Source organism: Mandrillus leucophaeus, unplaced genomic scaffold, assembly GCF_000951045.1.
Source record: "Mandrillus leucophaeus isolate KB7577 unplaced genomic scaffold, Mleu.le_1.0 Scaffold434, whole genome shotgun sequence".
In the NCBI taxonomy this organism is placed as follows: domain Eukaryota; kingdom Metazoa; phylum Chordata; class Mammalia; order Primates; family Cercopithecidae; genus Mandrillus; species Mandrillus leucophaeus.
Window position 1 is genome coordinate 847,137 of NW_012104632.1, and position 15,088 is coordinate 862,224.

A 15,088-nucleotide genomic window follows, 5' to 3' on the forward strand; every position below is an offset into this window, starting at 1 on the left:
GGCTGCGGAGGAAATAATCCAAAAGGGCGTAGGAGGAGGTGAAAAATGAAAGTAAAAAACAACTGTTTTCTATTTACAAATTTAAATAAACAGAACAGCCTTCCCCGCGGTGTTTGTCTAAGAGTAGCAGTGTTGCTGCTGTGTAGGTCATGAAAAGGTTGGTGTAGAGTTTAAAACTTCCCATTCTGTTAATTTCTTAAGGAACAGTCGTCCAGAGTCTCGGCACAAAAGCTCATGATTTAATGAGGAACAGAAACAAAATCTCTGATTGTTGGTGTTTCAAACTTCATTGGCGTCCTCTGGCAAGCACAAGTTGATCCCTCTGCAGCTTCAATACCCTTTAGCCTTCAATATAAGAGTACATGCTGAATAGGGAACAATGGCTGGTTGTTATGTTTATTTACCCTTACTACAAGCTGGGTTAACCTCTTCAAAACAGCTTTACTAAGCCCGTTAACCACACCACCCATCTGACCTGCAGCCGCATCTCTAATGTGATGCAAATCTTGCAGGGGCCACATGCACCAGCTCGGGGGCATTGTGTCTCCTGAGACGCTACAAGTTTATGACTGAGGGAGTCCTGTCTCGGCCATACATTTCCAGGGGGAAATGGCCTCAATGGCAAACAGTTAAACGGGAAAATAAAGGGGGAGAATGGATGGTCGTGTGTTTCTGCACATTTATTTTTTAATTGCCAGTAACGGTTGACCCACAGCATTCACCCAGGATGACAGCTTTCCTGTTCATCATCTAGCGGTTCAAGGAGATGGATGTTTCATTTTGTGGCTGGAGGTTAATAGTGACCAGTTTTGAAAGTTTATTTTTAGAAAGTGTCTTTTTAAGCCAATATAGTACTTAGTATCCTTTTCTGATGCCATCTCTGTTGTTTTATCAGATTACTAGTGAAATAGAGATGAGCCCTTAATGTTGTTGCTATTTTTTAAAGGCCTGGCTTTCTTAAAATTATTTGTGGTGTCAGCTGTACACATGAACAAGCAGGAAACATTTACTAACATGAGAAGGGTGGAGGGAATATGTCTATTTGGGAAAGACCGTGCCATTAAAGACCTACCTTCCTCTCACAGCCCACCTTTCCCCAGGATCTTACCTCCCTGTGAAATCATAAGCCCATATTTGTAACACACTAAAAATGATAAAGTCATAAACTTGGATCCAAAAGGAAAAACGTTCATTTTTTTTAGGGGAATAACTGGCCAGTAAGACAACAACAACAAAATCGTGATTCACATGAACTGTAAATGGAGTCAGGTCCCAATCTGGCATCCTAACACATTGCTTTGAGTATTGTGGTTTGTCTTTAAGAAACCCACTGTATATGTTCAGCCCACCTGATGAGAGCTTCATTTAACAGATCATTTTTCCTTGATGGAGGTGGCAAGCGTAACAATGTTCTGGGCCTGCTTCAGTAATGGCATGTCGATCATACTCCCTTGGAAAGTAAAGGCTCCCTGGAAAACAGAGAATGCGAACTTCCCAAAAGAATGCTCAAATGATAGGTTTCCTTTCTGTGCACACTTGCACAACAAGAACATTTTAGATTCCACCTGAATTATACTGACTTTCCTACCCAACTTTTGAGAAAGCCAAAGTAAATTACAGAGGAGAGATTTCTTTTTTCCCCTAAAGACGGGAAAAGAATAAAAATCTTCAGCATTTTAATGGAGAGGAAAAACACATCGGACACAAGACAGGAAACTGTTCAGTTAGCTCTTGAAATCAAGCAGAAAACAGCTGTGGGAGGAAAATCCAAATACTTCCCTATATATTTTTGAAATATTATGTAGAACTTTAAAAGCAGGAATATATTCTGGCAACTGATTATTGTTTTAAAAATTTGTACCGTCAGGCTAATGGCAAAATCTTACTGCCTTGCTGTAACATAATTGAGAGGTAACCTGATAAGGTGATGAGAAAATGCAAGGTAGGATAGTACTGAGTACAAAGAGATGAGTCTGTTGGTACACACTTACAGAAGACGATTAGAATGACCAGGGACTGCCGGGCGCAGTGGCTCATGCCTGTAATCCTAGCACTTTGGGAGGCCAGGACAGGCGGATCACTTGAGGTCAGGAGTTCGAGAGCAGCCTGGCCAACATGGTGAAACCCTGTCTCTAATAAAAATACAAAAAAATTAGCTGGGCATGGTGGCACATGCCTGTAGTCCCAGCTACTTGGGAGGCTGAGGCAGAAGAATGGCTTGAACCCAGGAGGCGGAAGTTGCAGTGAGCCAGGGTCACACCACTGCACTCCAGCCTGGGCAACAGAGCGGAACTCCATCTCAAAAAAAGAAAGAAATACCAGGGACATGAGCTGTAACAAAAGAATCACAGATCGGTTGAATGTTAAGATGGGAAGGCGTCTCTAAAATCTCCTGGAATAGCCCCATTTTACAGACTCATTTTTTGAAAAAACTTCTACCATACTTATATAGACTGTGTCAAGTAACCTAAGCCCTGTTCTAGATGAGGAAATGGAGGCTCAGAGTCATAAAAGAAGGAAAAAAAGAAGTGCTCTTCCAAGGTCACGTGACTAGGGAAAGCCAGAGCTGGGGCTGATGCTTGGGTCTCAGAGCTTCAAGCCTTCATCAGAGATCCCCACATTAAGAAGACAAGGTAGCTTCTTTAAGTGCATCAGCAAAAGACAGATTAAATGGACAGAAAGCAGCATGCTCAGAACCCAAAGTTAATGTCTGGTTATTTGTGTTCATCACTTCCTTTTGTTGCTTACAATGATAGCCCTTCATCCTAATCCACCCTGCTTTGACCTGTGGGCAAGGATGCTGGTGGGAGTGGGGTGCAGGGGTCCTTTGATATCTGGAGGTGGTTGGGGCAATCCTAAGGCACATTGATGATGGTCCATTTGCATCTATTGCAGCCCGTTTCTGGATTTCACAAGTACCACTTCCCAACAGTCAATGCTGATGTTACTCAGGGCTGCTGGGATAGGAGTGCTGGGCTCCCATGATGAGGGCTGAGAGGTAATAAGTTATGGTTATATATAGGATGGAGGTAAAGAAAAATGGGGGGAATCCTTAGCAATGACTTTTGGGATTTATCTTTCGATTGAGAGAGATTCTAAGCCTACTAGGATCAGGATTTTTACCAGTAGTGGCCAACCTTCTCAGCCTTAGAATGATGACTCTTACTCATATGAACACCTGTGTGGCCTAAATTCCTGTACTGCAAGTCACTTCCCAGTCCTCTCGTTTTTACTGTTTATACCCCCGGACTGTCCTTTCCATAACATAATTCAGCCTCGAGCTGATGACCAGGAGGAATTTTCCTAATTTGGCTGGAAGTTCCGAGGAGGTCCTGTAGGTTGGCGTTATGTGGAAATCAGGGCCTGGGTCACATGCTGTTTTACAAGGCAGTCGTCTAGTTTTCTTATTGGAGTAAATGATGAAGACCAAAGGCCTCTTGGTTATCTGCCCACCAAGTGGATTATGGCCCTGTAAAACAGCACATCTGTCCTGCTAGGGTTTAAACAATAGGCTGGGGAGATGAAATTAGCATAGATGCACATGAAATCAAAACGGTGCACAGAGAATCCAAACGGTGGCCGTGAGTCTGTGCCACGTTCCCGAACCTGCTTTGGGTTCCATGTGCATATCAAAGATGAAAAACACTTCACATAGTTTTTCAAGACTGGGAGATCATTTCTTCTATGGTGGCAGGTTTTGCTTGATTTTCTTTAATGAAGCTTAAGGTACAAAACAAAATGTAGCATATTTGTTCTGTGTCCTGCATCTCTGCAAATGGATGATTTCAGTGTTATGAACGAAACTGCCTAGCGTGAATATCCCCAGGCTCTCACATAGCCACTTGTAATTTAGGTGGCATTTTTTTAAACATGTGGATCTATAGGTGAGATGAAAATAGTCTACTGGTCAGGATTTGGAAAAATGCAGTTCATCAAAAAGCTACTTGGATTTTTGGGGAAGGTTTGAAATCTTCCTTAATGATTATATTTTATATTTATTTATTTATATATTTTTTGAGACTGAGTCTCACTCTGTTGCCCGGGCTGGAGTGCAGTAGCGCAATCTCGGCTCACTGCAACCTCTGCCTCCCAGGTTCAAGTGATTCTCCTGTCTCAGCTCCCAAGTAGCTGGGACTACAGGTGCATGCCATCACGTTTGGCTAATTTTTTTTGTATTTTCAGTAGAGACTTGGTTTCACCATGTTGTCCAGGCTGGTCTCGAACTCCTGGCCTCAGGTGATCTGCCTGCCTTGGCCTCCCAAAGTGCTGGGATTACAGGTGTGAGCCACCGCGCCCGGCCTCATGGTTAAATTTTTTAACACCCATGCTACTGTCATAATAATAGCTATAATTCTTTGAGCAATTCCTAGTCTGGGGCCTGTTGCCTGGCACTTTAAATACATTATTTCATGTAATGCTCATAACAACACTTTGAAGTAGATACCATTATCCATCCGCAGTAAAACTTTTGTTTTTTAGTTGTGGCAAAAACATATAACATAAAATTCACCATCTTAGATGTTTTTAAGCATACGGTTCAGTGGTGTTAACTCTATGTACATTGTGCTACAGATCTCCAGAGCTTTTCCTTCTTGCAAAACTGAAACTCTGCAGCCCGGGCGCGGTGGCTTACGCCTGTAATCCCAGCACTTCAGAGGCCAAGGCAGATGGATCACCTGAGGTCAGGAGTTCAAGACCAGCCTGGCCAACATGGTGAAACCCTGTCTCTACTAAAAACACAAAAATTAGCTGGGCGTGGTGGTGGGCACCTGTAATCTCAGCTACTCGGGAAGCTGAGGCACGAGAATTGCTTGAACCCGGGAAGCAGAGGTTGCAGTGAGCGGAGATTGTGCCACTGTACTCCAGCCTAGGTGACACAGCAAGACTCCATCCTAAACCTCCCCCCACCCAAATCCCTGAAACTCTGTATCTATTAGACAATTCCCCATTTCCATGTCCCCCTGCCCCCAGCAACCACCATTCTACTTTTAACAAGGATGCCAAAAGTAGAATCCTTGGGTTTCACTCTGTCACCCAGGCTGGAGTGCAGTGGCATCATCACGGCTTAACGCAGCCTTGACCCCCCAGGCTCAGGCCATCCTCCTGCCTCAGCCTCCTGTGTGGCTGGGACCATAGGTGTGCACCACCATGCCCAGCTAATTTTTTATGTAGAGACAAGGTCTCCCTATGCTGCCCAAGCTGGTCTCAGACTCCTAGGCTCAAGTGATCCTCCTGCCTCGGCCTCCCAGAGTGCTGGGATTACAAGGCATGAGCCACTGCCCACCACCATTCTCCTTTCTGTCTTTGAGTTTGTACTCATCCCCTTTTAATAACTGAGGAAACTGAGGCAGAAGGAGCTTAAGAAACATGTGCAACTTGGCCCTGTAGTTAGGAAATATGTAACAGAACAGGGATAAAGCTGATTCTATCTAATGCCAAGCCTGTGCTCTTAGGGGCCTGGTGATTGAAAAGGGTTCTCTGAGTGTGTTCTGTGACTCCCTGAATCAGAATAATGGGCGGGGGGGCTTGTTAAAATGCAGACTCCTGGGCCCAGTCCCACATGGTTTGTGCAGAAAAGCTGGAGGTTGACGGGGACTCCTCTGGTGATTCTAATGCATATTCATGTTTGAGAGCTTCCATGTTTTAGCTCCCCAGGTAGAAATGGTTAGGCCGGCTTGGATATGTAGGTCTATAAACTGAAGAGCCCTCTTGCAGCCTTCTGTAAATGATGCCTTTCTCTTGTAAGGCATCCCCAAGATGCGAAATGGCAGAATTTTCTTAGGTTAATCACCACTTATTCATTCATCCGTCAAGAATGGACCGAGCAGCTCCCTTGTGCCAGTCGCTTGGGACAGTGAGAGGATGCGACTTGGCCCTGCCCTCTGGGAGCTTACCATTCGCTGGAGGGGAGAGGGAAGGAAGCAGCAGGTGCTACCTGATGCAACAAGAGTTGGAGAAAAGGCCAGGGTGGTGAGCACAGGGACGATCTGAGGGCCTACAATGGCTGCACTTCTTCCCAATCTGGGCCATCTTTGTGGGACTGCACTGCTCACACAGACGGCTACCTACAGCAATGCCAGGCATCTCCACGCGTTGCCGTGGAGCTCCGGACATCTTGGGCTTTTATTTGACAGTTACCTATGGCGTTATGTGTTGTAATAAATCACTGGTCAATTGCTTTGCACATCTTACTATACATATGTCTATGATTTCAGACTCCTGAAGGTGAAGGCCAGGATCACCACAGCACACGTGTCTTTTGCATAGGAAGGAAACAGTCACCATCGAACTGTGGTTTTTCTGACACCTCGGCCATTGCCCGTTGATCAGATAAGCACTGACATAATCTGACTTACAATTTGACAGTGAAAGAGGTGATGCCGGCGTGATGACAACAGTAATCACATCTATGGGAAATTGTCATATATTTTGCATTTCTGGCACTTAGTACTTGACTTTTTTTCTCCACAGTCCTAAAAGAGTAATTTTCTAGAAACCACAAACTGATCTAAGTCTTTCCCTATTCACTATGTTTCCAAATAACTTCTGTGGACACTGAGGGGGTTCCAACACCACATTCTGATGACGGTGTTGCTGTGGCTCCCTGAGAGGGAGTTCTCTGTGAGAATTCAACGCTACTATTTGAATACAGCTGCTAGAGTCCTTCTTTTTTGGGGGTATCAGCCTTTTCCCATATGGTGCTAAGTCTTTCTGCTCAATGAATGAATGACTGGCCTCACAGCCGTTCCCGGGGAATTCCTAAACTTCCAGCCAGTGTTGGCCATGATCAAATTTCTCCTCGAGATCCTGGCTGTGCCTTCCACTTGCTAAATCTCTCAGCCCAGCTGTGGCCTCCTGGGATATGGCTCTTCCTTACCTACAAAGTCAACAGCGCCCTGAAACTCCCCAAAAAAGGTAGAAGATGATGCTCCCAGAGACACTCTCACCGGCACTGCTGCATTCTTCTTTCCTGTTTTTCAACTTCTCCCACTTGGACAGTCCTTAGAAAGGCCCTCGTGTGCCCTCGGTTCCCTCTCAATTTTGTTGTGACATTCATTTGAAGGATGTCCGTTTGGGTGCCAGGCACCCACAGCTCAGTGAGGCTTCCCGGCTCCAAAGCTGGCTCCCGGAGCTCTCAGGGACATGGTGCCAGGATGTTTATAGGGGGTGGCACTTTTCTAGTTGGGAGCATGCTGTTATCTTTCTAAAACAGATCTGATGGAATCATCCCCTTGCTTTAACCTTGCCATGGTTTTCTTTGGACTTGCAGAATTAAGTGCAGTATCTTCAGTGGAGACCCAAGCCTGCCCATGATGGGACCCTGCCCCCCTCAGCCTCGTCTCCTGCCAGTCCCCTGAGATCCATCCCCCAAAACACACTGCCCTGCCGCTCTGCCGCATGCCCTGCTCTCCCTCTGAAGGCCCTTTCCCTGTCTGGCAAACTCCTCCTGATGCTTCCAGATGTCAAGTTGTCACCTCTATGAAGTGTTTGAGGCCTCCTTGGTAGAGCAAATCCCTCTCCACCCTTTCCCTGTGCAGATCCTGGTATAGCCTGTGTTCCTATCTATTTGTTTACATTGCTATCTTTCTCACAACGCCGTGAGGCACCTGTGGGCAGGTGCCAGGCCTCACGTGCCTTTGACTCCCAAGAGCCAGCACCCAGTACCCAGTACCTGCCAGGAACACAGGAGATGCTCTGTGACTGCTGACCTGGCGATGATGGAAAAGGCTGAATGAAAAGCCAAGAGCAGCAATACTGACCTGCCTGAATAGAGGGACACAGGTTCGATAGTTGGTGATTTGGGTCATTCTTTTTCTTTAATTTGGGACCTTAGGGAAGGGGCTGTAGTTGTCTGGGCAAAGCTCTGCTATCACACATACCTGCTGGATCTTTTAGTCACCTGGAATGTGCAGTGAGGTTTCATCCCAGCTGGTCTCAGGGATATGGGGCTCTGCCTCCCACCCCATCAAGCTGTGCAGGATGCCCTGGCCCACACCTGTGCCTATCAGTTCCCTGCATCGACATGGATGCAGAGTCTACTGCACGCCTGGCGTGCCACAGGCCCCAGCACTTACGACAGCAGGAACAAGACAGATGTGCTCCCTGACCTCACAGGGCTTCCAGTCTAATGGGGGGAAAGACATTAAATAGACAATGATGGAAACGACTATTACTTATGAACGAGAACGTTTGTTTAAAAAGCAAGGCACAGGGGAGCTGAAGAGTAACCGATAGGGGACCTAACCTGATCAGGTGGGGCGTCCTGTGGGACATGATGTTTAAACTGACATGTGAAGGGTGAGGAGCAGCTAAGCAGGGGAAAGGGACAGGAGGAGGAAAGGAATACAGAGCAGGGCACATGATGGCTCCTTCTGGGGTACGAGATGGCTGACTGAAGGGACAGTGATAGGAGAAGACAGAACCACCCCAGGTCTCCACAAAGCTTTCCAGTTCTGAGCTCACCTTCTCCTCTCCTTTATCTGCACGTGTCTCTCTGTGCCCCTGGTCTGGTAATATTCACTGTTCAGTTGGTCAATACTTGCTGAGCCTCTGGTAGGACACCGTGGCTGACCTCAAAACGGGTAATGCTGGGGCCAGTGTGGTAGTGTAATCCCAGCACTCCTGGGCTGAGCGAGCAGGATCGCCTGAGCCTGGTCAAGGCTGCAGGGAGCCGTGACGGCACCGCTGCACTCCAGCCCGGGTGACAGAGTGAGAGCTTTTCACGAAAAAAAAATTTTCATGTTGGTTTGGGCTCTAGTTAACTCGTGCAAGTGACTTAACAGTTAAAGGGCAAGTGAGTTTATGACGTCTGTGGTGCTTCAGGGCCAAGGAGCTGCAGAGAGAAGGAGCCATCACAATGGCGCTGGTTTGACCAGGGAAGGGCTTCAAAGAACAGTACTTTAAAAGTCAGCTTTCGAAGGTCAGGGATGCCAGAAGAGTCAGGAGAAGGGCGTGGGGACTGGAAGTGTGTGTGGAGTTGGCTTTCTTTGTTCTGCAGGAGCCTGGTGTCTCTGGTCACCAGTGACATAACAGATACACAAAACTAAGGGGTGTGGTAGGAGACACTGGATCTTTCTGTGGTTCTCTCTATGGCTCAAAAGCTGTCTCCTAGGCCTGAGGACACACAGCCTACTCCAGCCTAAATTAAAGCAATCTGGAAGAGAGATGACATTTTAAAATACTGGTTCTGCTTTTTTTTTTTTTTTTTTTTTGGGATGGAGTCTAGCCCTGTCACTCAGGCTGGAGTGCAATGGCGTGATCACGGCTCACTACAACCTCTGCCTCCCTGGTTCAAACTATTTTCCTGCCTCAGCCTCCTGAGTAGCTGGGATTTCAGGCTCCCGCCACCACACCCAGCTAATTTTTGTGTTTTTAGTAGAGACGGGGTTTTACCATGTTGACCAGGCTGGTCTTGAACTCCTGACTTCATGATCCACCCGCCTCGGCCTCACAAAGTGCTGGGATTACAGGCGTGAGCCACTGCGCCCAGTCGGTTCTGCTATTTATTAGCTGCTTGACTTTCTTATGACAAAGCACATAAAGACAGTCTCTATTAGATGAAGCTAGACTGAAACCCAGTGGGGTTCCTCTGTTCTTGTTACACACACTGATGGGCCCATATGTGCTCCTTTCTGGACCCCAAGCAGAGGAAGTTGAACCACCTGTTTCCTTTCCTTCACTCTGGGTGTTTTTCCTCTGTCCAGAGGTGGTCCGAGAATCCACCGATGGGGAAGCTAAGAGCTGGGCTGGGCTGGCGTGGCCCAGCCCTACTTCTGAGTGGGACAGCATGGATGGATTGTCTGGCACGGCTTTCTGGGCGCCAGGGGAGGGGTAGATCTGGGGGAAAGGATGTTAGTTTCCTTGGGGAGGAAACAGGAAGATTGTCTTGGCAACTGTAACCTCTACTCTAGCTAACTATACTCTCAGTAAGCCCTGGAATATTAGTTTCCAAACTGAAAATTGGAGGAGGGTAATGCCATTAGGAAGACCCATTACCCAAAAAAGAGGTTTCATTTGATAGTACTTTATACTATTACAAAATACTCTTTTTTTTTTTTTTTTTTTGAGACAGGGTCTCACTCCCGTCTCCCAGGCTGCAGTGCAGTGGCACGATCACAGCTCACTGCAGCCTTGACTTCCCGGGTTCAGGTGGTCCTCCCACCTCAGCCTCCCCACTAGCTGACTAGCTGGGACTACAGGCATGCCCCACCAAGCCTGGCTAACTTTTTGTATTTTTAGTAGAAACGGGGTTTCGCCATTTTGTCCGGGTTGGTCTTGATCTCCTGACCTCAAGTGATCTGCCTGCTGTGGCCTCCCAAAGTGTTGGGATTATAGGTGTGAGCCACCGCGCCTGACCCAAAATATTTCCTTTTTTTTTTTTTTTTTTCTCGCTCTGTCGCCCGGGCTGGAGTGCAGTGGCCGGATCTCAGCTCACTGCAAGCTCCGCCTCCCAGGTTCCTGCCATTCTCTTGCCTCAGCTTCCCGAGTAGCTGGGACTACAGGTGCCCGCCACCTCGCCCGGCTAGTTTTTTGTATTTTTTAGTAGAAGCCAGGATGGTCTCGATCTCCTGACCTCGTGATCTGCCTGTCTTGGCCTCCCAAAGTGCTGGGATTACAGGCTTGAGCCACCGCGCCCGGCCCAAAATATTTTCAAAGACTTTTTCTCACCTGCAGTACAGAAGGCATGATTATTTAGTATTATAGGTGCAAAAAATAAGATTCAGTACTAGTTAATCTTATAAAGGAACTTAAGGGGACAAGACTAGAATCTAAGGCTTTTCACCCCAAATCTCAAATTCTTCTTATTAATCATTGTAACCCAAAGTATGGCTGATAACTGGTATTTGGGATAATTATAGAGAAAATTCAAATACAGCTACATATTTATTTTGTATATACTATGTATTAAATTATATTTAATATAATTTATAAAAATGGCATATCTAAGCTATTTCAGAAATATTATTACTTAAGATGAGGCTAAAAATACATATAATGTACAGATAAGCAAATGCGTGAAATTGCAATTTTAATGAGAATTTGGGAAAGAGTAAAATATAACATTTTTCATCCTGGGCTTCCATTTGAAAGTTCTTCTGTAATTTATTACAATACCAGAAATAGTAGAATTCAATAATACAATATATGAGTGACATTTTAAGTCTTAAAAATACCTAAAGCATTTGTTATGGGGATTAAAGGCGGTGATATTTGGTCCTTGTGTAATATCTGATTATCAGTAACTCTTTGTTTTATGAATAAACATCTTTAAAAACTGTAATGAAGCCTGGGCACAGTGGCTTTGGGAGGCCAAGATGGGAGGATTGCCTGAGCCCAGGAGTTTGAGACCAGCTTGGGCAACATAGTGAGACTCTGTCTTTAAAAAAAAAAAAAAATAGCTGGGTGTGGTGGCACGCACCTGTGGTCCCAGCTATTCAGGAGGCTGAGGTGGAAGGATCACTTGAGCCCAGGAGGTCGAGGCTAAAGTGAGCCATGATCGTGCCACTGCACTTCAGCAACAGAGTGAGACCCTGTCTCAATAATTAAATAAATAAACAACTGTCAGGAAGATAGTAAAAGAATATGACTGAAGACTTAGAACGTATAGAACGTGTTTTTCATCTTTTTAACACTTTAAATTGTAGTGATAATTTGATCGGTATTTTAATAATATTTTGAATTGAAATTCAGCAGCCATTCGTTCCTATTGCCAGATAATTTACGGATGCTAATGTATCTCTACATGAAATTTCTGAAAGTTCAACTGAAGTCATTCAACATAGACACCAATTCACATTGTGCTAATCTATGGTTACCTATCATGGAATTCAGACGGAAGACACTCCATGGCCTTTGATGGGGAAGCCCTTTAAATAATTCATAAGAATGTAACAGTAGGAATATCGGGTTTGGGGTGGGCTGGGGTGGTGTTCATTTTGCACCTGACTGGGAAGCACAGTGAAAAGTCAGATGGGAGCAGCATGCTGAGCGGCTGGGGAAGGCCCCGGAAGGTACAGGTTCACAGAGGGTACTGAGTTTGGGGGTCATGCAGGAGGTTGGGAGAATTGTGTACCCTGGGCAATTAGTGGATTCATTTTCCAAGCTCTGAAAGGTGCAGAAGCCTGGAGAAGCTCCTCTTTATCCCTCCCGTCCCTTCCCCTGTAGCTCTCTGGCTGTCACTCAGAGGGCAGGGCCAGGAGGGGCACAGAAGGGAGGCCTCTTGTGTTTCTGGGGCAGCTCCACCTGCCAGGTCAGTGATGGTCTGAGCAGGCACAGGGGATCATCTTCTCTATGCAAAAACAGGACACTTTCCAGGATGGGGACAGCCTGCGGTGGCTCTCAGTAGCCTGTGGCTGCAATGAAGGGTAACGAAGCTCCCTGGAGAGAAAGGATCTGGCTTTTCTTGGTGTTTCCCTTAGAAGCAGCTTCATGCAGAGGTTAGAGATGTGGACTTTGGGCTCTGTTACACCTGACTTTGAATCCAGGAATGCCTTTTCCAGCTGTATGATCCACAATGAATAAAGCTACCTTTCCCAGTCTTAATTTCTTCATCTGGAAAATGGGGATAATATTGCCCCTATAGGGCTGTTGTGAGGATTACATAAAATAACATATGCAAGGGCCAGGTGCAGTGGCTCATGCCTGAAATCCCAACACATTGGGAGGCAGAAGTGGGCGGATCACTTGAGGTCAGGAGTTCAAGACCAGCCTGGCCAACACGGTGAAACCCCGTCTCTACCAAAAATACAATTAGCTGGGCACAGTGGCATGCACCTGTAATCCCAGCTACTCAGTAGGCTGAGGCATGAGAATCGCTTGAACCTAGGAGGCGGAGGTTGCAGTGAGCCGAGATCCCACCACCGTACTCCAGCCTGGGCAATAGAGAAAGACTCCATCTCCAAAAAAAAAATATACACACACACACACACACACACATGTATATACACATATATGCATATATACACATGCATATATACACATATGCATATATATGCATATATACACACATATACACACATATATGCATATATATATGAACAATGGCCTGTCACCTAACAGGCTCTCACAATAAATGGGAGCAGTTATGCTACCAGCACTGTCACTACTGTGGCCACACCACTGTCATGACGGCCACCACTACTGTTAGGAGTGTGATGATCTCTCCTCTGGTTATTATTACCACTCCCATGGCCACTGCTCGCCTGGTTACTGCTACCACCATTGCTACTGGTATTGCTACTGGTATTGCTGGCCAGAGATTATTTAATTCCACTTATCACAGAGTGGCTCAGTGAGAAGCAGACTGTTTGAATTCTAAGTGGGTTTTATGATTTCAGAGTCGTTTTAAGACCTGCAAGAGTTTGAGAGACATCAGTGTCGTTGAAAATACAATGAACAAAAACAGGCTCATGCCTGAAGCTTCCTGTCCCCTCTTAACTCTTATAAATCACAGATTTAGTTGTCTCTTTAAGAAACTAGACTCAGGGATGCTATATATTTGGCAGAGCCTCAGGAGGAAAACAAATAAATTTAGAAAATTTTAAAAACTTAGAATATCAGCAGAGGACAGATGCTAATCAAATGCAGATGATCTGAAGTCCAGAGCTTGGCTTACACTGAGGAGGAGGTACTGAAACACAGGACACAGTTCTTTCAGCAGATGATGGACCAGAAAAGGAAGAGGTATAGCAAAGATGATGGATAGACACATTTGTTCAAAAGGGGGGACGTTTCTTGGAATGTGGAAATTGAGTGGATGCAAAATGAATGGACAGCATTAACATTTTGCTTTTTACAAAGGAAGGGTGAAATTATTTAGCTTTAGCTAAATAAATGGAAAGATGGAGCTAGAAAATAGAAAGATTTGTGTGTTGTTCTTGGTAAGACTAATTTGGGACTTTACCAAGAATTCCAGGAAGTCGGGGGTGCGATGGGGAGGAAGAAGCAGTAGAAGGCTTGGAAGATGGATTTGGCAGGAGCAGGGCAGGAAAGGTAGAGGCGGCCAAACAGCAGCGAGGAGAGCTGAGGTGCACGTGTGTGCCAGTTATCTGAATATATGACCATCCCAAATCATCTACTTGCCCAGGTCTGGGTCTCCACGGACCAGAGCCATGCTTACTTTAAAAACTGATCAGAGAGACCACGGTAGCCTTCTATTTTTAAAACTTTCCTCGGGGCCTAAACATGTAGGCAAGATTTCTCTTTAAAAATATTCAGGCAGAATAATCAGGCAAGAGTAGGCAAGTCTTTGTTTTCGATATCTTTTCACAAGGAAATCTGGAAAAATAAAGCCAAGTATGCTATGTAGAAAGCTATGTATTGAGGTGAAAACAATTGGATTTATAAGCGTATCAAAATCTAAGGGAGTTAACACATTTGCCATCAAATTAGGTTTTGTGCTTAATTTTCTCAGTTTTTAAAGTGGCTTTATTGAGGTATGATTTGCATACCATAAAATTCACCCATTGTAAGTGTATAATTCGTTGATTTTTTAGTAATTGTGTAGCGTTCTGCTACTATCACCTCCATTTCAGATTTCTTTTTGAAACCGGAAATTTTGTTCAAAGATTTTTAAAAATTATTTTTAAAACCAAGACAAATGTGTAACAGGCCAAATGTTTAAATGTCTTTGTTTAAAAATATTTATGACATCGAATTTAAGCTCCTGTTGCCCATGAGAAAAGCAGACAATGAATGCCACTTATTGCAGTTTGTAGCTAAGACCAATAATGCTAAAATTCCTCTATTTCATACATGGCAGGCTTATTCTTTCGTTGGAACACAGATTTAATGAGTTAACATTAACTAGAAGAGACTGAAAGATTTACTAAAATACTGGCACATTTTTTCAAAGTACAATTGATGAATAACAACTGATGAAATAATTGATGGAAACATCTTCTTTCGATTTTTCTAGAAGGTAGCAGAAGTATGTCATATATACCGTTAAAAGTACATCTAATACATTTTTTTAGCATTGTCAGGAATTTGAAAACCAGTTAGCTAAACAGTGTTTACTAAACGTGTTTCGTGTACCTATTTCTGCCCAAGATGCTGCAGGGAGGTGCATGCTACAGTAGAGAGAATT

At 45.0% G+C, this 15,088-nt stretch overlaps 1 protein-coding gene across 1 annotated transcript in view; it reads right to left on the reverse strand.

Annotated features, from left to right (window-relative positions):
• Nucleotides 1–217: 217 nt before the first annotated feature.
• The window catches only part of CLYBL (citrate lyase beta like), a 151,295-nt gene continuing 136,424 nt past the window's right edge, over nucleotides 218–15,088 (reverse strand). The window contains exons 9-10 of the mRNA XM_011993810.1: nucleotides 1,350–1,469; nucleotides 218–345 (exon numbers count right to left, since the gene is read on the reverse strand). Coding sequence (XP_011849200.1) covers nucleotides 1,374–1,469 — 96 coding nt within the window. The 3' untranslated portion in view covers nucleotides 218–345; nucleotides 1,350–1,373. The remainder of the gene's footprint in view (nucleotides 346–1,349; nucleotides 1,470–15,088) is intronic.